Source organism: Mercenaria mercenaria, chromosome 5 (genome assembly GCF_021730395.1).
Source record: "Mercenaria mercenaria strain notata chromosome 5, MADL_Memer_1, whole genome shotgun sequence".
NCBI lineage: Eukaryota > Metazoa > Mollusca > Bivalvia > Venerida > Veneridae > Mercenaria > Mercenaria mercenaria.
In genome coordinates, this window is record NC_069365.1 from 1,402,260 (window position 1) to 1,423,956 (window position 21,697).

Consider the following 21,697-nt stretch of genomic DNA (forward strand, 5'->3'; position numbering starts at 1 on the left):
CCATGATCAGTATTATGGGTCACATTACTTTCCCTATGAAGATGTTCTTGGTTTTCTTGAACTATTAAGTTTTGATTCATATTTCCTTTATGGTGTGTTTCTATATTCTGAGAATGAGAGGTTTTCTCTATATGATAGAGTATTTCATTCTGTGATGGGTTGGCTGCACTCATCAAATTATGTGAATTACGTTGTACTGGATTGACCTGTGTGTATAGCTGTTGTTGGGCCTGCTGATGTGGAATAACTTGTGGGTGATGGAACATCCGTGGTGGTCTCCATAGTGTATGCTGTTGATTGTAGTTTGGTGGCGGTGGAAGATGACCATACCCCCATTGCGGCATTGCAGGTGAAACTGGGTTGGTCCAAGGCCTGCAGCTGAGACTTGCCATTTGCATCACTTGTTGTTGTAGAAGTTGGTTTACATTTGTCTGCATTAGTTGCTGTTGTTGTATTTGCATTTGAATTAATTGTTGACTTTGCTCCATTTGAGAAATTCTCATGTTTATCTCCATTTGTGATAGTTTTTCAAGTAAGTTAGGCATTCCAAGTTCAGATTTAAGTTTTTTATTTTGTTGTTCATAATTTACTTGATTCTTATGTGCTGCCGTTGGTAAATGTGACGCATTTCTTTTCAAGAGTTCATTAGTCTGTTCAAGATCTGTTATCTTTTGTTCCAGATTTTTGATTACTGTTGCCGTATGTTCTAGTTGTTGTTTCATTTCTTGTGTATTTGTTTCTGTTTTTTTTTTAAGTACGTTTGTTTTGTTTTTGTTTCACATTGTCGTTTGACAGTTTATCAGCATTGGACGTTTCATCATTCGATTTGGTCTGTCTATAAGGCTGATGTTCAGGAGTTTTTAATGTAGTTTGGTCTTTATCAGCATGTATGTTATCTTCATTTTGTAAGTTGTTTTGTTTTTGTAGAATATCAGATTCACAGATAGGAGTGTCTAACACTGTATCATTTATTTCTATTGCTTCGTGTGGAGTACGCACCAGATAGTCTTCACTTTCTGGGTAAAGTAAAGAGTTTATATGTTCACTTGTCGGAGAGAAATACTGTATGGGTAGTGATATTAAATGTCTACAAGCAATGCAAATGTAAATTTCATCATTACTATGGAATTCAAGTAGTTCTTTATCAATTTTTTCACTCATAATGAAGCCATCTATGACAGTCATCGCACTGAATGCCATTTGCTGCTACCAGGTTACAGCAGTGTGGGCAGACATCTGAGTTTTCAGGTTCCACTTCTTCTCTTTGCTCTCTGTCATTTTCAGTAACAAGTTTGATTTTGATCTGGTTTGAACCTTCTATATCACCTACCATGCTGGTGTTTACATCTGGATGTTTCACGCTATGATTAATACACCTATCAATTAATTTTGCTATATTCCTGTCAATACTGGAGGAGTTTGGATCATTCTGTATAATGTCCATGATATCTGGTAGAATGTCATCTTGAACAATACTAACACTTCTGCCATTTATCAAAAGAGTGCATTGTGTGTTGTACATATTAATAGTAAATTTATGTTTCTTCCCTTTGGCACCTGTACTCAGTTTGTTATATGCGCGAATAATATGTTCAGCTCTATTTCCAGAAAGATCCACTATTATTTGTTCTTCTATTACAATGCAATGTTTATCATATATGTGTTTAGTTTTCTGCGAATCTAAAATTTGAGCTTTTAAAAGTTCATAGCATCCAGCACTGCATTCTATCTTTACTTGTTTTCCATTATCTTTTGGTACTATATTAATAAATGGTTTTTCACATGCTAGTCTTTTCTTATGAACAGATTTTTCTTGATTCAGTGTGTAATCACGTGTGCCCAAGTGAGATGATATACTGTTACTTGGTAAAGATGGAAAATCTCGACTGTTTCTTCGTGCCAGCGCCATGTTTTGTTTTATTCGTTGATGGCACGGTTCAGTTTTAAAAACCGTTGTAATGTGTGTACTTCTGTCCCTAATAAACACTTTACATATAATTCTAGTTTTATCTTTTTTACCAATATTACTATTGGTTTGTTGTAATGTTACAGTTCTTGCTTGTGCAAATCTTTTTATTTATAAATGTTTTTTAGTATACATCAATAATCTTGGCGTTTTTCAGGTTTCTAGGATAATTAAATCTTGCGTTGGGACTTCTGCACAGACAAATAGTCAGAATCAAGTCATTCAAGCCACTTCGAAGTTGCTTTACAATTATGCTGATCTAGCGACACACTCAGAAGATAAGAAGTAGTAATAAGTTATTCTTGAACACTATGGTTTTCACAAGTTACTTAGTTTTTTCAGTGTATATTTTCTTAAGATTTGATCGGCAATCGTGCATAAGAAGACCAGTAATCAGTCACAGTAAGGATCAATCACATAACATTAACGAAGTATATAAGTAGTCTAGATAATTTTCAAATTTCTAGAATATTTAAGTCTTGTATTTGAAACTATTGCACAGACATATGGTTCGAATCAAGTAATTCAAGCCGCAGGGAGGTTATTATACAGTTTTTTGCTAATCTAACCTCTCATACAGTACTTTTCAGGAAGTTAAAAGTTGCATAGAAATCGTATTCGGACACTTGGTTCGATTCAATTCCGTCACTATGATTCACCCTTCTTTTTAAGAGATAACTGTTCATAAAGTGGAGAACACGGTCCAAGGGCCTTCAAATAAACAATGTTTAAAACTAAAATCGAAGTCTGATTTTCATAAACTGTCATGGCCGCCAGTCACGTTTCTTCACACACAAAGAAATTCTAAAGTTTTTCTCCGCTATTCACTGTGGAGAATACGAAAAGCAATATCAATTTAACACACAGTTCCTGGATAATACCACCAGATACCTATTTACACATAAAACCTGAACTATATAGTAAAAAATCTTCTTTTAAAATGTCAGCTACTAAAAACACGGGGCCTCCGTGGCCGAGTGGTTAAGGTCGCTGACTTCAAATCACTTGCCCCTCATCGATGTGGGTTCGAGCCTCACTCGGGGCGTTGAATTCTTCATGTGAGGAAGCCATCCAGCTGGCTTACGGAAGGTCGGTGGTTCTACCCAGGTGCCCGCTCGTATTAAAAATTCAGCACGGAGGGGCACCATTAAAGCTGGAAAGTCGCCATATGACCTGTCATGTGTCGGTGCGACGTTAAATAAAAAAAAATAAAAAAAAAACAACCTAAAAACACGTCTTTCCACAACCATTCCCACCATGCATATTCGCATATTGATGCCTTTTCGCACTTAAGGCGTGTTGCTTTTCGGCATTTAGTTCTGATTGAGTTTAGATAAGTAGCTCTTCGGAAGTGAAGGTAGTAACGGATTGTTAAGATGCCCGGATATTGTGTACCAAAATTCATCATGGGCTAACAGGGTTTATCTCCTTTAAAATGGCATATTTCCCTAAGATTGGACCGTTTTATGAACCAAATCATGAGCAACATTTTTATGGCGAAGCAGATGGGCGACTTAGATCGAGGAAGTCGGGTGAACAGCACCATCAAGATGAAAAGTTGATAACAAAGTTGGTGACTTTTATAAAAAGTTTTACATGTACAAGTAGCTTTAAAAATTGAATGTCAGACGGTTTGACCCCTTGACAGTTTGACCCCTTAATTTTTTTTACCAAAGATGACACCTTGACCCCTTAGTGACACTTTGACCCCTATTTTCAGTGACACCTTGACCCCTACTTTTTTTTTATTTGACACTTTGACCCCTTAGATTTTTTGTGGCTAGGGGTATATTTTTCTGCAGTTTAATTTCTTAATGTGCATGTAAGTCATTGATAAAAGCTGTATTGATGGACTTGTACAAGTTCTAGGCTATGAGTAGGTGACAAAGTATGGTTTATGAGTGTTGGTATTATTAATGTTGAGCGCAAATAACCAATCTGCGCTATTTACCAAACGCGCAGCGCATATACAAATTTTTGTACGTTGGTTTATATGCGCAACGATTTACCAATCGTTGCGCAGGATAAACTTAATCTGCGCGATTTACCAAATGCGCAGCGCAAATAACAAATGTAACTTTATATATCAGAAATTTGCATTTCGTATTTGATAAATCATGCAGTTGGTCAATTTATTAATAAATATAGATGTCAAATGCTGAATATCTTGATACTTAAATTATGTGTCATAAATTTGTTTCTACATCAGTAAATTCACGGCAGTCGGTCACCAGGTTTCAATACCTCCGATCTTATACAAGATGCAATAAAACCCAAACATGCGTGAAGGTGTGATTTCCTCCAGCTTGCACACGTCGTCCTCTGGTATGTTTTAGGATATTTTTATAATTTTCTACTTCACCCGAGCACACACTTAGCAAAATATCGTTTTTATTATATTGAAATATCTTGAAATTTCACAATAATATTCTTTTTACCAACGGGAGCATATCTCTCAACATGTCTAAGATAAAAGATGAAATAAAAAAAGTCACAGAATTAAAAGAAAATTCTTACAGATCTTATCTATATTATTATTATTATTTTATAGTATAAAATCGATTGAATAAAGAGTAGGCCTAATTTTCATCAAAACGTAAACGAAATTTTATATTTTGTAGCTGCACAAGATATGTGTTCGGTGCCCTGCGCTAAATGAAAATCTGGAAATTACTCTGATAATTTAATTATCTTTTATAAATCATATTAACTTTTACTTAGATTTACGATTACAGACTAAAACTATAGTTTTTTACAAATCTAAACGGATCTATAATGTTACACCTGTAACTTGCGTGGCAGATCGGTCCTGCGCTAATAGCAAAGTTTGAAATTACACTGTATTTCAAATATATTTCATTCATAAAACATACTATTTATGTAACTTTTAAATGAATACTGTAAAAAAAAAATGAATAGAAAAAGAGTGATTTCTGTCATAACCGCGCAGGTTACAGAATTAAAATTACATTTGTCTTTGCAAAAGCTACAACTTTAGTCTGTAACTATAAAACAGAATTAAATTTAGCATGGTTTATGAAAGATGTCCAAGTTATCAGGATTATTTCCAGATTTTTTATTAGCGCAGGGCCGATATCCCGCGCAGGATACAGATGTAACAAAATATTCATACACACCTTTACGCGTGCCTGATCACCATCAGTTTTAAAATTAAACTGTTTTATGTAGGCCTACAAGTCTAACCCTCTAATGATTTTCAATTTTATCGGAAGATATCATCCAAATGTTAAAAGCGCAGACTCATTTGCCAAACGCGCAAGACAGTTACCCTGCGCATATAAGAAATATATAAGGTTGCCCGATTTACAAATCGTTGCGCAGATAACAAATTGGTTATTTGCGCTGCGCGATTTACCAAATGCGCAGATTGGCTATATGCGCGTAACATAAACAATGATGTTTCACAAACGTTTGCAGTTATCTAAGAAATTATTTAGATGAAATTACTAATCATGTTAGTAATAATATATACAGTAAATAACTTCATTTACTAATTGAAATAATAAAATAACTCTCTGTTCGAAACTTCTCATTTACTTGTATACTACTTTATTCATAATTGTACATTTTTATAAATAAATACAAGTAACGCTAAACTATTTACTAAGTACACTTTTTACACAATTTACATGAAACAGACAACATAAATATTAAACATTATACAAAAGACAGAATACTGTAAAACAGAAAAGTCAAACAAAAGACAACAACGACACAAATAAAAAAAATACATCACATAAATCATAAAATACATTGAATAAATACACTTTGTACACTATTTACATGAAACAGACAACATAAATATTAAACATTATACAAAAGACAACAAAGACACAAATAAGAAAAATACATTGGAAGTGGAACTAGCACGTAGAATGGGAGCGTGCTGCATCCAGCTTTCTGGTTGAGGCGCCGGTGCCAACCCTCACAGTCGTTGTTTGTGCATGCAGGCTGCCTGTAGACACTCCACTCGTCGCCCGTCCACAAACTTTAGCACAACCACTGGTCCTAGACGTATTGGAAGAGATCCCGCACTGGCTGCGAGCTGGTCATGGCGCGGTCCCTCAGACATTGGAACGCTCTCTCGATGTCCCGACCCGGTAGAAAAGGAAGGGCAAGTAGCTTGCTTATCAGCTGATGAACGGTTGTCCTGTCCTGGTAAGTTTTGGCGAGACCGTGCTCCTTCACATGACGAATGATGGACTGTATCAAAGAAGTTGTATCAGTATATAAATGTGTGTAAGGTTATTGAATTATTATGATTAATTAAATCACTTTAATGTTTTGCTTACATTTTCTGTAAAGTTAATTCACTATCTTCGAACTTTTAAATATATTGAACTTAGATAAAAAAAAAAACATTTTGATTTTAAGGAATTTTCATAAAAAAATTAGCCTGATAACCTTTAACACCATACATTTCAATTAATATACAGTACCTACTAGTTACATGTTGTGAAGGTGAGACCCCATTAGGTAACATGTTTATTGTATTGTACCTAGATTAGAGTAATTAGGGGCACACTTCAGTTTACAGTGCAGTGTAATCCAATTATCACACCTCAGTAAGTTTTTAATCCAATCACCACCCTATTGATGGAGTTCAAGTATGCCTTTAAACAATAAATTAAATGATAGATAAATTTGATAATTGTAATTGATGTTATTTTTGAATAATTTTATATTTGAAATTAGTTTAATATTGAAATATCATTTTTATGAAAATACATTGAAAAATTGATAAACGTGAAATAAAATGCTATTATAATAAGTGTTAGACTTTAATTGCTCAAATCTTATTAGTGAAATTTTACACTCCACAAAATATATATTCATTTACATTAATAAATCAACAAACACATCCTTGATATTCTATCTATTCTGACTGCAATAACTACAATACTATTATACTTAGTAAATCTTATAAAATCATTTTGCATATATTTATCATTGACATTTTTTAATGCAACAAAACATGTTATAATGTACAATTATATAAACACTGCTTTGTGTGATAAAATATGTCCTTGGGTTGTCCAACAACTCTTATAATATTTATAGCTTAGTGGAAAATAATTGCATTTATTCCAACATCTTATCAAACATAGCCAAATATGTGTAATTCTGACAAACATCTCAAATGAATAAGTCAGATTCAATTTATTATGATTAAACAGAACATTAATTAGACAATGCAGTCCAGATACACAAATGAATTTACAAAATACAATATCAGTTTGACTCAGTTAGATATTAATATAACCATGGTAATATAGAGATATAGAGCTAACATTTTACACTTACCTGACTGACATGTTCTATGAGTCCATCTTTATCTTATGATTACTTGCAAATTAGCCCACTTACATAAAACTGAAATCAATGATTTCTTTGATTCAAAGTCATTCTATATTTTAATACAGCATTTATACTTACCATTATATCATTATCGCCTTTTTACATATTCTCTGATGTGTCTTGTGATGTCAAAATCTTCAAATAATGTGATTAAAATTGTATTATTTTCTGATGTCTGTTCCTTTTAAAACACTAAAATAATGTTAAATATTTGAGCCAGAATATCTGTCAATATTCAACAAAAACTGTAAAAGCTATCTATAAATACTGCACATTGACATATAACATGTAAATTTTTCACTTAAACCAAGCAAATAAAAAAAAAAAAAAAAAAAAAAAAATAGGGGTCAAAGTGTCACTATGAAAAAATTGAAAATAGGGGACAAAGTGTCAAGGGGTCAAGGTGTCATCTTATTTTATTAGGGGTCAAAATGTCAAGGGGTCAAAACGTCTTGCTACCTAAAAATTCAGCTTAGAGATGTTTATATGCTGTCACTGATCTCTGAGCTGAAACAAATCCCACATTTTTGAAACCTAACCAGAAATTGTGCCAGAAGGCTGTCGTGCCATAATTTCCCGCAAAATTATGTAAAACCCCTGTAGAGAAAATACCAAGGTCCTTTCTGGGGCTTGAACTCCGGACCAAGTGATTTGCAGGCGGACACTCGGACCACTTCCCTAAGGGTTAACCCAACAGCAAGGCTGTTTGAAGTGGCCTAAAAACCTACTGTCACTACACTTCTCCCAGTTTACTTTTCAGAGCTTACTAGTCCAAATAATTTGGCGTCAGATATGATTCTGAGATATTTTCATGATAGGTCATAATCCCTCTCTTTATGTCAAAACCAATAACGACCTTTTTTGTGGTAAAATTAGATTTAGGTAAAAACACGATCAGGCAATATATTTACACAATGAAATCGTAAAACAAAATAAAACTGAATCATTTTATGGTCAGAGCTCCAGATAAGCTGCGTATTGCAGAAACCCCAATTGAATTCATACAGTGTGCGTAATGAAATGCAAGTAAAATTCCTAATACTCGATTCATAAAAAAATAGCTTGCGTATCGCATTTTCCTTATTACTAGAACGGGGACTTTAACGCTAGATTTGACTGACTGGTTATGCGTTACCGCAGAACATGTTGTAATTTATCGGAAAAATCACAGGACCATTCAGTCGGCTGATCGGTGTTATTTGGATACTTTGTAAACAATTTTACGCCGATAAAATGTAAAAGAGTTGAAGAATAAACATTGTTGCAGCACAAACTAATTAGTGGGATATTTTGCTGTTCAACAATGACAGTTATCTGTTTGTGACGATGTAGTGTCACCAATACTGGATGATATCTTTTGGGAGAATGCATATTGTGGTGACCACATCGTTGGGGATATTGTGGATGAACTGATCTCCGACTTCGTTAAAAGTGAAAAAGAAAACAACAGTATGGAACATTCATTACAATTTTAAATACATTTTTGTATTAAATATTGAAGCAGGCCCTTCCTGAGAAATTTTTTAAGGCGCTGGGGTAAAGTTTGCGTGGCGGTACAAGGGGTGGGTGCGGGAGGGGTTTCCCCTCCCATGTTCGTTTTTTTTTTTTTAAATCAAACCCAAATGGTGCTTTTTTAAGTATACCATATGGAAAAAAACACAACATGTATTTCATTACTTCTACATTTTCACATAATCATATAACCATCAATATATCATATACACTACACAGATGTTCACTTCTTTTATAAGTATTTTCGAACAACACATAATATTATGTCCTTCCACTTCTTTTGTACTAACACTAACAACACATAGGCATTTTTAGCTCACCTGAGCACAAAGTGCTCGGGGTGAGCTATTGTGATCGCTCACCGTCCGGCGTCCGTCCGTCCGTCGTCCGTCCGTCCGTCCGTCCGTCCGTCCGTCCGTCGTCCGTCCGTCCGTCCACACTTTCCTTTAAACAACATCTCCTCATAAACCACTAAGCCAATTTCATCCAAACTTCACAGGAATGTTCCTTGGGTGAAGCTCTACAAAAGTTGTTCAAAGAATTGAATTCCATGCAGAACTCTGGTTGCCATGGCAACCGAAAGGAAAAACTTCAAAAATCTTCTTCTCAAAAACCAGAAGACCTAGAGCTTAGATATTTGGTGTGAAGCATTGCCTAGTGGACCTCTACCAAGTTTGTTCAAATCATGACCCTGGGGTCAAAATTGACCCCGCCCCAGGGGTCACTTGATTTTACATAGGAAAATCTTAAAAAATCTTCTTCTCAAAAACCAGAAGCCCCAGAGCTTAGATATTTCACATGTAGCATTGCTTAGTGGACCTCTACTAAAGTTGTTCAAATCATGACCCTGGGGTCAAAATTGACCCCGCCCCAGGGGTCACTTGATTTTACATAGGAAAATCTTCAAAAAATTCTAAAAATAAACAGAGGCCTAGAGCTTCGATATTTCACATGTAGCAATTGCCTAGTGGACCTCTACAAAATTGTTCAAATCATGACCCCCGGGGTCAAAATTGACCCCGCCCCAGGGGTCACTTGATTTTACAAAGGAAAATTTTCAAAAATTTTCTGAAAATAAACCAGAAGGCCTATATCTTAGATATTTCACATGTAGCATTGCCTAGTAGACCTCTACAAAAATTGTTCAAATCATGACCCCTGGGGTCAAATTGACCCCGCCCAATGGGGTTACTTGATTGTACATAGAAAAATCTTCAAATTTTCTAAAAATAAACCAGAAGGCATATAGCTTAGATATTTCACATGTAACATTGCCTAATGGACCTCTACAAAAATTTGTTCGAATCATGACCCCCGGGGTCAAAATTGACCCCGCCCCAGGGGTCACTTGATTTTACATAGGAAAATCTTCAAAATTTTTCTAAAAATAAACCAGAAGGCCTAAAGCTTAGATATTTCACATATAGCATTGCCTAGTGGACCTCTACAAACTTTGTTCAAATCATGACCCCCGGGGTCAAAATTGACCCCGCCCCAGGGGTCACTTGATTTTACATAGGAAAATCTTCAAAAAATTTCTAAAAATAAACCAGAAGGCCTAGATCTTAGATATTTGACATGTAGCATTGCCTAGTAGACTTCTACAAAATTTGTTCAAATCATGACCCCCCGGGGTAAAATTGGCCCCGCCCCAGGGGTTACTTGATTGTACATCGGAAAATCTTCCAAAAAAATATTTTGAAATAATTTCACACAAATGGTCCTTGTGTGACCCTCTGCCAAGATTGTTCAAATTATTTTGATTCCTCAAAAAACATGGCGGACAGAGAGCGTGGTCTATTTTCCCTATATGTATATAGTGGAAACTTTAAAAATCTTGTATGAAACTATTGACCCGATTTTAAAATTATTTCACACAAATGGTCCTTGGGTGACCGTCTACCAAAACTGATCAATTTTTTTCTGATTCGTCAAAAAAACATGGCCGCTAAGGTCAGTGGTCATTTTTCCCTATATGTATATAATGGAAACTTTAAAAATCTTCTTGTATGAAACTGCTGGCTTGATTTTAAAATAATTTCACACAAATGGCCCTTGTGCGACCCTCTACCAAGAATATGATTTATTAGCAACTCTGTTTTACTTTAATTTCCCTGACTACATGTAATTGATAGATGCCAAGTGAGTTAATATAGGCACAAAAGTCTGCAAATGTGTTAGAGGTCACAGTTTTCAATGGATCTTTCAACTTTTTTGATGTCTTTTTGTCATTGCATTTTATTTCTTCTATTTTTTTTTTCAGATGCATCCTGTTATACAAGGAGTTCTATAATAATATCAAATTATGTGTACTTGAGATTTCGTAGTGTACCAGGTGAAGTGCCATGGGTGACATGTTAAAACTATTGATGTCCACTTTTTCTTTTTATGACTGAGGATTTGAAGCAATAAGTTTTTGCTTCTTTTATTTTACAACATAGTAATCTTTTAAAAATGTATCACAATTAAAGTGCTATCACTGTCACCCATGTATGAGAAAACCTCTTCCTGGAATTTAACCGCCTGGCTGATCACAGTGTCTGCTTTTATTTCCTTTTCAGATACTACTTTAACTATCTATAAATATTTTAGAAGATTAAAGAATAGAAATGATAATGATAATTAATTAGATATTTAAATTTTTAGAAGATTAAAGAATAGAAGTGCTAATGATAATTAATTAGATATTTAAAAATATTAAAATAATATGGGGAAGTTGGTAGTTACTTGCGGAGAACAAGTTAGTACGGTATAGAATCCAGGAACACTGGTTAGGTTAACTGACCGCTGTTACATAACTGAAATACTGTTGAAAAATGGCGTTAAACCCAAAACAAATAATTAAAATAATATAAATACATATGTAAATCAGTCAAAAGTTTATTTGTTTTTGCAATTATATCTAGTTTATTTTTATTATGATTCCATTAAATACCATATTTTTCTTTTCTAGGCTTACATGAATTATATCGAGGATTATATTCCAACAAACTATAAACTATAAATATTTGTGTTATTGATAGTGACAAGTGAAAAACTTGTGGATTAATAGTGTGTGGCATAACAATAGTGTGGATTTAGTGTGGATTTTATAGTCAAGACTGGATTTTGTAGTGATACACTAGTAGGAGATGCCTAGAGGGAAGAACTGGAGAAGAGCACTGGCAAGGAAGGCAGTGATTCGGAAGAATGATGGAGAAAATGGGCGCCTGGTTAACTCAGATGGGGGTGGAGCCCGCCCCATTAGTCCTTTATTTGATAAAGGATCATCTGAGTGCATTGATAATGAGCTGGAATTTTTGATTGATATTGAGATTGATAATGAGCTGGAATTTTTGATTGATAATGAGACTTGTACTGAGCCTGAAATTCTGATTGATAATGAGACTTGTACTGAGCCTGAAATTCTGATTGATAATGAGACTTGTACTGAGCCTGAAATTCTGATTGATAATGAGACTTGTACTGAGCCTGAAATTCTGATTGATAATGAGACTTGTACTGAGCCTGAAATGCTGATTGATAATGAGACTTGTACTGAGCCTGAAATGCTGATTGATAATGAGACTTGTACTGAGCCTGAAATTCTGATTGATAATGAGACTTGTTCTGAGCCTGAAATTTGTTCACTAAATAGAGTTGAAAATGTGGATCAAATTTTACTAGATCCTGTCATTATGACAGTAGAAAATGTTGCATCAGTGAATAAAAATGAAACTCTGTATTATGCTCATGCTGTTAAATTTATGAATGAAAGTAGTAGGTCAGTAATATTTGGTTCTTACCATCAAGGTGATGTCAGATTTTCTGTTGATTCAAGAGGAAGTCAGTGTACTATTAATGCATTGTGTGCTTTAATTTATGCACAGTATTCTAATTTTTCATCAAGAGAGTTATTAGATGATGTGCTTAATACAGGTGATCAGATATATAAAAGTGTTTTAAACACCTTGAAACGTCTTGAAAAATTTAGACACAGATTGCTGAGTCTAGACGAAATTCCAGATAAAGTAAACGTTCTATCAAGGCTTGTTTGTGTTGAAAAGGCAGACATTATATCAGGAGTTGCTGTTGAACAGTTTGGCAGTTCTGCTTTACCTTCTTTACACCAGTCTTTACATACAGCATTTCAAAATGTACAACATGTTTTGGTGATGATTGGAGCAATTTGTTCAGCAGTTTTTGTCAAAGATGACTTGTTCTGGCTTTTTGATTCTCATTCACATGGTAAAGATGGGTTGTCTAGTCCTGATGGTAAATGTGTGTTGATGTCATTTATCTGCCTAGATGATCTTGTTACCTTTATGTATGCTATGTATAGTAGCATGAAGATTGATCTGTCTTGTCAGTATGAAATTTTGCCATTGCGATTAGCTGTCTCAGGTGGGGAAAGTAGTAATGCCTCAGATCTATTAGCAAAATACTTTGAAGATCAAGAGATAAGAAGAGATCATAAAATGAGTAAGCAAAAAAGCAGTCTTATGCAGAACTCGGGGGAACAAGAAGATTGGATTGTTGTAAGACATAAAAAGAAAGATAGGAAAGAGTACTTTAAGAAATTTAAACAAGCTAAAAGAACTAATCCAGAGTTTAAAGAAAAAGAAAGAGAAATCCAAGCAGCTTCAAAAAGAAAAGCTAGAACTGAAACACAGTTCAAAGATAAGGAAAAAGACATGCAGAAAATTTCAAAACAAAAAGCAAGATCCGACATAGATTTCAGAAGTAAAGAAAAAGAAAATGCAGAAAACTTCAAACAGAAAGCAAGAGCTTTAGGTTACGCAAACAAAGAAAGAGAATCAAAACAAAAAGCTAGAGTTGATGTAGAGTTCAAAAATAAGGAAAAAGCAATGCAGAAAACTTCAAAGCAAAAAGCTAGAGTTGATGTAGAGTTCAAAAATAAGGAAAACGCAATACAGAAAACTTCAAAACAAAAAGCAAGAGCTGATGAAGAGTTCAAAAATAAGGAAAAAGCAATGCAGAAAACTTCAAAGCAAAAAGCTAGAGTTGATGTAGAGTTCAAAAATAAGGAAAAAGCAATACAGAAAACTTCAAAGCAAAAAGCAAGAGCTGATGAAGAGTTCAAAAATAAGGAAAAAGCAATGCAGAAAACTTCAAAGCAAAAAGCTAGAGTTGATGTAGAGTTCAAAAATAAGGAAAAAGCAATACAGAAAACTTCAAAACAGAAAGCTAGAGTTGATGTAGAGTTCAAAAATAAGGAAAAAGACATGCAGAAAACTTCAAAGCAAAAAGCAAGATCCGACATAGATTTCAGAAGTAAAGAAAAAGAAATGCAGAAAACTTCAAAACAGAAAGCAAGAGCTTTAGGTTACGCAAACAAAGAAAGAGAATCAAAACAAAAAGCTAGAGTTGATGTAGAGTTCAAAAATAAGGAAAAAGACATGCAGAAAACTTCAAAGCAAAAAGCTAGAGTTGATGTAGAGTTCAAAAATAAGGAAAAAGCAATACAGAAAACGTCAAAACAAAAAGCAAGAGCTGATGAAGAGTTCAGAAGTAAGGAAATCCTTGTTCAGAGAGCCTCAAAAAGAAGTGCTAGAATGAAACCTTATGTGCTAGAAAAGAAAGGATAACAAAACTAATATCTCGTTCACATGCTAGGACAAAAGAAAGATACTTACTTAATGATAAGACCAGAAAAGCTGAAAAGCGAAAGAAGCCTGATTTTAGCAAACTGAGAACATTGCTGCTAAACGAACGAAGCAAGGAAGTGACATTGACAGTTGCATCTCACTATTTCATGAAAGCATAAAAGTTGGACCTCAGTTTATCTGCACTTGTTGTAAGCAGACCTGGTTTAAGCAAAGTGTTTGCAATATTAGCAGCATTAAACGTGTATTGATTCACAGCTTTTGACTGGGACATTGTCTATTGATGGTTTAGAATGGATATGTACAACTTGTAAAACCAGTCTTTTAAAAAAAAAAGTTCCAAGTTATCTGTAAAGAATGGTATGAGTTGGCCTGAAAAACCGAATGAGCTTCATTTGCATCCATTGGAAGAAAGATTAATTTCTTTACGTATACCATTCATGCAGATCAGAGAGTTGCCAAGGGGTCGTCAGTATTCTGTGAAAGGGAATGTTGTCAATGTTCCTGTTGATATTCAACCTGTTGTAAATGCACTTCCAAGACCATTTGATGAAAATGTAACAGTAGCTGTTAAATTGAAAAAGAAATTGTCATACAAATCCTGTGCATTTTCAGAGAATGTGCGGCCATTACGTGTTTTAGTAGCATTGCACTGGCTTAAGAGAAATAGTGACTTCTACAAAAACTCAACAGTGCTAATAGATGAAGAATGGGCTGCACATGTAACAAAAGACTGCGAAGATACAGTGCAAGAATTTTTTTCATCTGATATTACAACACCTGACAGTTTTACAAAAAAAGACAAAAATGTTATGTCTGCTTTCAAGGTGAAAGTCTAGAAAATTCAACTTATGATTCAGATGCAGAAGAAAACACACAAGAAAATGTAGGAAACATAGACACTCTTCTTGATGATGCAGATATTGAGAATAGAAACAATACATTTACCTTTGCTCCAGGAGAAGGTCAGCGACCTCTTAGTATATATCAAGATACAGATTCAGAATTTTTATGTTTCCCAACCATATTTTGTGGACAAAGGAGAACTGACAATGCAGAAAGATTAATCCCTGTAAGCTATAGTGATATTGCTAAATGGGAACTGAGAAGCAGTGATAGACGAGCAGCCAATAGTGTACCAAATATATTTTTTAAATTGAAAAAAATTCAAATGAAGCAACTAAATGACAAAGTTAATCTTGCTGTTAGAAGAGGTAATTTTGAAAAGAAGAAATTGACAGCAGTTCAGGCTAGAAATTCAGACTACATGGATGACATGGTACAAAAAGATCAAGGATATTACATTTTCAAACAGCTTAGAAATTCTCCGTCATATTTAGAAACAAGAAAAAAAGATATCTTTGCAATGATACGACAACTCGGTTTGCCAACTTGGTTCATGTCACTTTCATCTGCAGATACAAGATGGTCAGATTTATTGAATATGTTATCAAATCTTAATGATGGCATTGAATATTCTGAAGAGCAGATAAACAATTTGACGTGGGAACAGAAAATAAAGCTGATTCAAAAAGACCCTGTAACATGTTCTCGATATTTTGAGCATAGGGTTCAGCAATTTATAAAAATTGTTTTGAAAAGTTCTCACAACTGCCTTGGTTGTATGACAGACTATTTCTATCGAGTTGAATTTCAACAGAGAGGTTCGCCACATATTCATATGATAGTTTGGGTGGAAGATGCTCCCAAATATAACAGTAGTTCCAATGAAGAAATAACTGCATATGTTGACAAGTATTTGAAATGCTGTTCAGATGAAATACACTTACAAGATTTGATTCAGTTACAAATTCATAAACATTCAAGGACGTGTCACAAAAAGGAGGATAAAATTTGTCGATTTGGTTACCCACTTCCACCATTAAATCAGACAATGGTTCTAGAGCCACTTGAGTCAGATGTTGACAAGTACAAGAAAATGTACAAAAAGGTACAAGAGAAAATGAATTCTGAAAAAGATGGATTAGATATGTCGTATGAACAGTTTTTAACTGAATTTTTGGAAATGACAGAGGAAGACTATATTAAGTGCATACGAAGTTCTTTAAAAGCATCTAAAGTATTTCTAGAAAGGACACCTAAAGATATTCGTGTAAATTTGTACAACGAGGCAGTCTTAAGAGCCTGGAAAGCAAACATTGATATTCAGTTTGTATTAGACCCATATGCTTGTGCAATGTACATTGTATCTTATATTAGTAAATCACAGAGGGGAATGAGTACATTATTGCATGCTGCTGCAAAGGAGGCCAGAAATGGAAATTTAGATATAAAGAGACAGGTTCGACACATTGGAAATGTATTTTCAAATAGTGTTGAGGTTAGTGCCCAGAAGCAGCTTACTTAGTACTTCAAATGCCTTTGACTAGGAGCACAAGAGATGTAGTATTTATTAACACGTCACAACCAAATCAGCGAATACAGGTTCTCAAGACAAAAAGTGTATTGGACAAGCTGCCAGATTCTTCAACAGATATTGTAGCTGACAATATCATCAGAAGGTATTCAAGAAGACCAACGTGTCTCGAAAACTGGTGTCTTGCTGATTATGTATCACAGTTAGAAGTTGTCTATCCAAATGATGATGATACTCCTCCTACTGACCAAGATGTGAATGACGATGATAACATGGTTGAACATGAAGTATTCAATGATGACCAAACTCTCTTGGTACTGAAAAATGGTATCAAAATTAGAAAGAGACAAAACCACAAAGTTATACGTTATGTTCGATTTAATCTCAAATCAGATGAAGATAATCATTTTCGAGAAAAACTTCTTTTGTTTCTGCCATGGAGAAATGAAATGACAGATTTGACAGCTAACTATGAAACTTATAAGGAGCATTATGAAGCAAAAAAGCATCAAATTGACAGCAAGTGCAAACTGTATGAACACCATGTTGAGGAGCTAGAAATGGCTCGGGAAGCTGCAGAAAATGACTTTGATGCGTATGATGAAATAGCCCCAGAAACACAACAAGTTGAAGCAGAAACAGCTGAGGAAGAGTCAGTTGAATCTGAGACATTTGTTTATTTCAATCCTGATAGAGCTAATGAGCAGAGAGAATAATGATATTGGTATTGAACTAGGAAGCTGTGCTTCATCTGCTACAATTGATGTAAATGAAAATGTGATGCCAGATGAACACTACAGAGAACTTTTGAGATGTTTGAATACAAAACAAAGACACTTCTTCAACCATGTTATACATTGGGTAAAAAACAAAAGATGTGCCATTGTATGCTTTTTGACTGGAGGAGCAGGTGTTGGTAAAAGTGTAGTAATAAAGGCTTTGTATCAGACCTTGTACAGATATTTTAATCTCAGAGAAGGTGAAAATGCAGATGAGAAAAGGGTACTGTTGTGTGCGTATACTGGTAAAGCAGCTTACAACATCAATGGTTCAACAATATCGACAGCTTTCCATCAAAAATTTAAGCAAAAGGAACAAACTTTAAATTGTGACAAGCTCAACACATTTAGGTCAAAGTATAGAAACCTTTCAGTTGTCATTATAGATGAGATATCAATGGTTAGCAATTCAATGCTAAAGTTTATTGACCAAAGACTTCAAGAACTGACGGGCACAAGAATACCTTTTGGTGTAAAAGCATCATAGCTGTAGGTGACTTGTACCAGTTAAAGCCAGTGGCAGGATCTTGGATATTTCAAGACCTTACACATGATGCATCTGCTTTAGCAACTAATTTCTGGCAAGATCACTTTTCCATGTTTGAGTTGACTGAGATCATGCGACAAAAGAATGACAATGAATTTGCAGAGCTGTTAAACAGGTTACGTCACAATAAAATGACAGACCATGACAAAGAACAGATCCAACAATGTCAGGTTGATCCAAACTCGGTAACATACCCACAGAATGCACCCCATATATTTGCAGAAAATTGCTTTATGCAAGCATTTAATGACAAAATCATCAATAACATTAATTCTCAAAAAGTTGAAATTTCTTGTCATGACTCAGTTGTAGGAGCAAACATATCACAGGATAGACAAAATGATATTTTGAAAAGATTACCAAGAGATGCCTGTAGTACGATGGGTTTGCACTACTCTTTGATAGTAGTGGTTGGCATGATATATGACTTGACTGTTAATATTGATACAGAAGATGGGCTAACTAATGGTGCCTCTTGTGTAGTTAAATATATAGAATACAAGCAAGCTGAAACAAATAGACCCAGTATTATATGGGTAAACTTTGACAACAAACGAATAGGCAATGAAAGACGAAAAAAATATCACAATAGAGGTTTTTATCATCACTTAATTGATGACAATTGGACTCCCATATTTGACATAGAGCGAACATTTCCACTGAGACAAAACACAATTCAGAGAATACAGTTTCCATTACAACCGTCTGCAGGTAAAACTGTTCACAGAGCTCAGGGAACCACTCTTGACCAAGTTGTTATAGATTTGTCACAACGTAAACCAAGAAAAAATCCACATATCCATTATGTAGCTTTAAGCAGAGTGAGATCTATTAAAAAATCTCCATATTTTGAACTTCAATGAACAGGCATTGTCTTTGGATGAACGTGTAGAAGTAGAAATGGAAAGACTTTATTCTAAAGCAAATCTTCAACTCTGTTATGTCCCACTTGACACAGTCAATTCTGATCAACATTTTAAAATAGTCTATAACAATTGTAGATCATTGCACAGACATTTTGAAGATGTAGCAGTAGAGCAGAATATCATGTCGACACATGTGATTGGACTTGCTGAAACAAGATTAGTCCGAAGAGATGAAAATTCAGACTATTCAATAAATGGGTTTCAGCTAATAAGAAATGACCAAAACCAAACAAAACAGAACATCAGACCATCTCATGGTTTAGCCTTGTATGTTAAAAATGATATCACAGTTTCTAAATGCCATTGCTATAGTACAACGAATTTTGAGTGGATAGTCGTAGATGTAAAACATGTGCTAATGCAAATGCAAATTGTGATGCTGTACAAATCACCAGGTCTTTCTTTTCATAGTCTTGTTTCAACTATTGAAAAACAGCTTTTTGAGCACCTCGACTCAGATAAACCGTTAGTTATCATGGGAGATTTCAATATAGATGTTTCACAAAATGACAGTCTGAAACGATTTATGATCGAAAGATTATGTTGCCAACAAATGATGCATGAACCAACAACCGATCACGGGTCAACAATAGATCTGGTATTTGCAAATTGTAGTGGCAGTGTTGGAACTGTAGAAACATACTGGTCAGATCACAAACTTGTTTACTTTTATACATAACAGTTTTTGCATTATCATTGGAACTAGTCACAAAACTGAATTAAAATCACTTAACAATTTCACCCTCCTGGTATGATGAATGCCAACCTCTCCATATAGAGGTTGGCATTCATATAGTGGTTTAACTTTGTTTCAGGGTGGCCACTTGTTACATTTTATTTGCAATATAATTATATGTCTTTGGTCTTATTATAAACATTTTGGCAAAGTTTTCCATTTTTTTTAAGTTTTACATGAATTTTTATTGCTGTTGTATTTGTCTTAAGTGTAAAACAGCTTTGATGTAATATCTAAGTTTTAAACATACTTGAAATGATAGCAGAGGAACTTTTAAGTTGTTGCATATAGCATAGTAAAGGTTATTATTATAGTAAAATGCATGTGTGTTATGTAATTACATTCTTTTGTATTTGAAAATGTGGTAGGAATTACTCACCTTTGTGTATTTAGTTACTACTTTTCATATGAAATACTAGATACAATCATAGAAATTTTGCTTAGCATGTGGTCGTGTTGATCAAATGTTTTCAGATTCTCGACACATCTTTGGCATCATGGGATGACCTCACATAAGCACTTAATTTTGTACTTCTGCTTGTGAATCACATAACATTTTGCTAACAATTTTACATCTAAACTGGCTGAAAAAAAAACATACTTTTTTCTTGTATAACTTAACAGTTAGCCCAGTTCTTGTTCTCCAATTCACCAGTCTAGTATGGTAAACCTGTCAACCTGAGTTGCTGAGATTCGTTTGTCTGAAATGGCTTTGAAATGCATAGTTTTGCCTTATTGAATTTCCAGATTTCTCTAAGAGGGTCCCGAACCCCACCTGTACTTTCACTCCAATTACGCAGACAAACAAGTAGGGTGTATGCCCACATTTTAACCTGATTTGCTCAGATTTTTTTGTCGGAGATGGCTTTAATGCACCATTTTATCTTGTATAATTTCACGGTGAGGACCCCGAACCCCTATCTCTATTTCTGCGTGGGTAATGTGTACATTTCAACCCGATTCTGTCGGATTTTTTTGGTCAAAGATGTGTTAAATTAAAATGCACCATTTTGTCTTTTATAATTTGAAAGTTTCCTGGGGAGGATCTCGAAAACCCATTTTTACCTGTATTCAAATTATGCAGTCGAATAGTGCATACTTTTTAACCTTATTTGCTCATATTTTTTTTAAGTTTTAAGATGGCTTAAAATGCACAGCTTTGTCTTGTATAATTTCTAAATTTCTCACCCAACTCTCGACGTGTACTCCAATTATGCTGGCGAGTAGTGTGTACATTTTACTCTGATGTGCTCAGATTTTTGTCTAAATCGCTTAAAATGCACAGCTTTGTATTGTATAGTGTCAAAAATTTTCAAGGAGGACCACCCCAGATCTCAACTTATACTCCAATTTATTGCAGGCAAGTTGTATGTGTGTTTTGTTCAGATTTTTTTTATATGAAATAACTTAAAATGCACCATTTTGACTTGTAGAATTCCAAATTTTTTCTTAGGATTGGCCCCTGTAACCATGCCTTAATATATGTCACAACTCCATTATGCTTTTTATAGTGAAGAAAAAATGTTCAAATTAATTAATGACTTGTACAGTCGTAGTTTGTACCTATGCCAATATATGCAACACTCATTCCAGAAAAAATTCTGCCTCGGTGTTTTTTTCAGTTCTGGTTACGGCAATGATTTATAAATCTTTTTTGAGTACACTTCATTAATAATAATTTAGAATCATGTATATATCAAATTTTCTGTTGTCCCCTTTCATGTTTTGTTGTTAGTTATGTTTAATAGTTTTAAAAATGTTTTTGTTGTTAGTTGCTTTTATCATATTAAGACACTGACTTTATATTATTGCTCAAATGTTCATATTAGTAACAGACAACCCAGCTGCAATAAGAATGAATAGGTGTAT

General features: G+C 34.4%; 1 protein-coding gene across 1 annotated transcript in view; it reads left to right on the forward strand.

Annotated features, from left to right (window-relative positions):
- Positions 1 to 3,367: 3,367 nt before the first annotated feature.
- Positions 3,368 to 21,697, forward strand: part of LOC123558068 (protein inturned-like) — a 68,334-nt gene continuing 50,004 nt past the window's right edge. Inside the window, exon 1 of the mRNA XM_053542489.1 lies at positions 3,368 to 3,535. Coding sequence (XP_053398464.1) covers positions 3,402 to 3,535 — 134 coding nt within the window. The 5' untranslated portion in view covers positions 3,368 to 3,401. The remainder of the gene's footprint in view (positions 3,536 to 21,697) is intronic.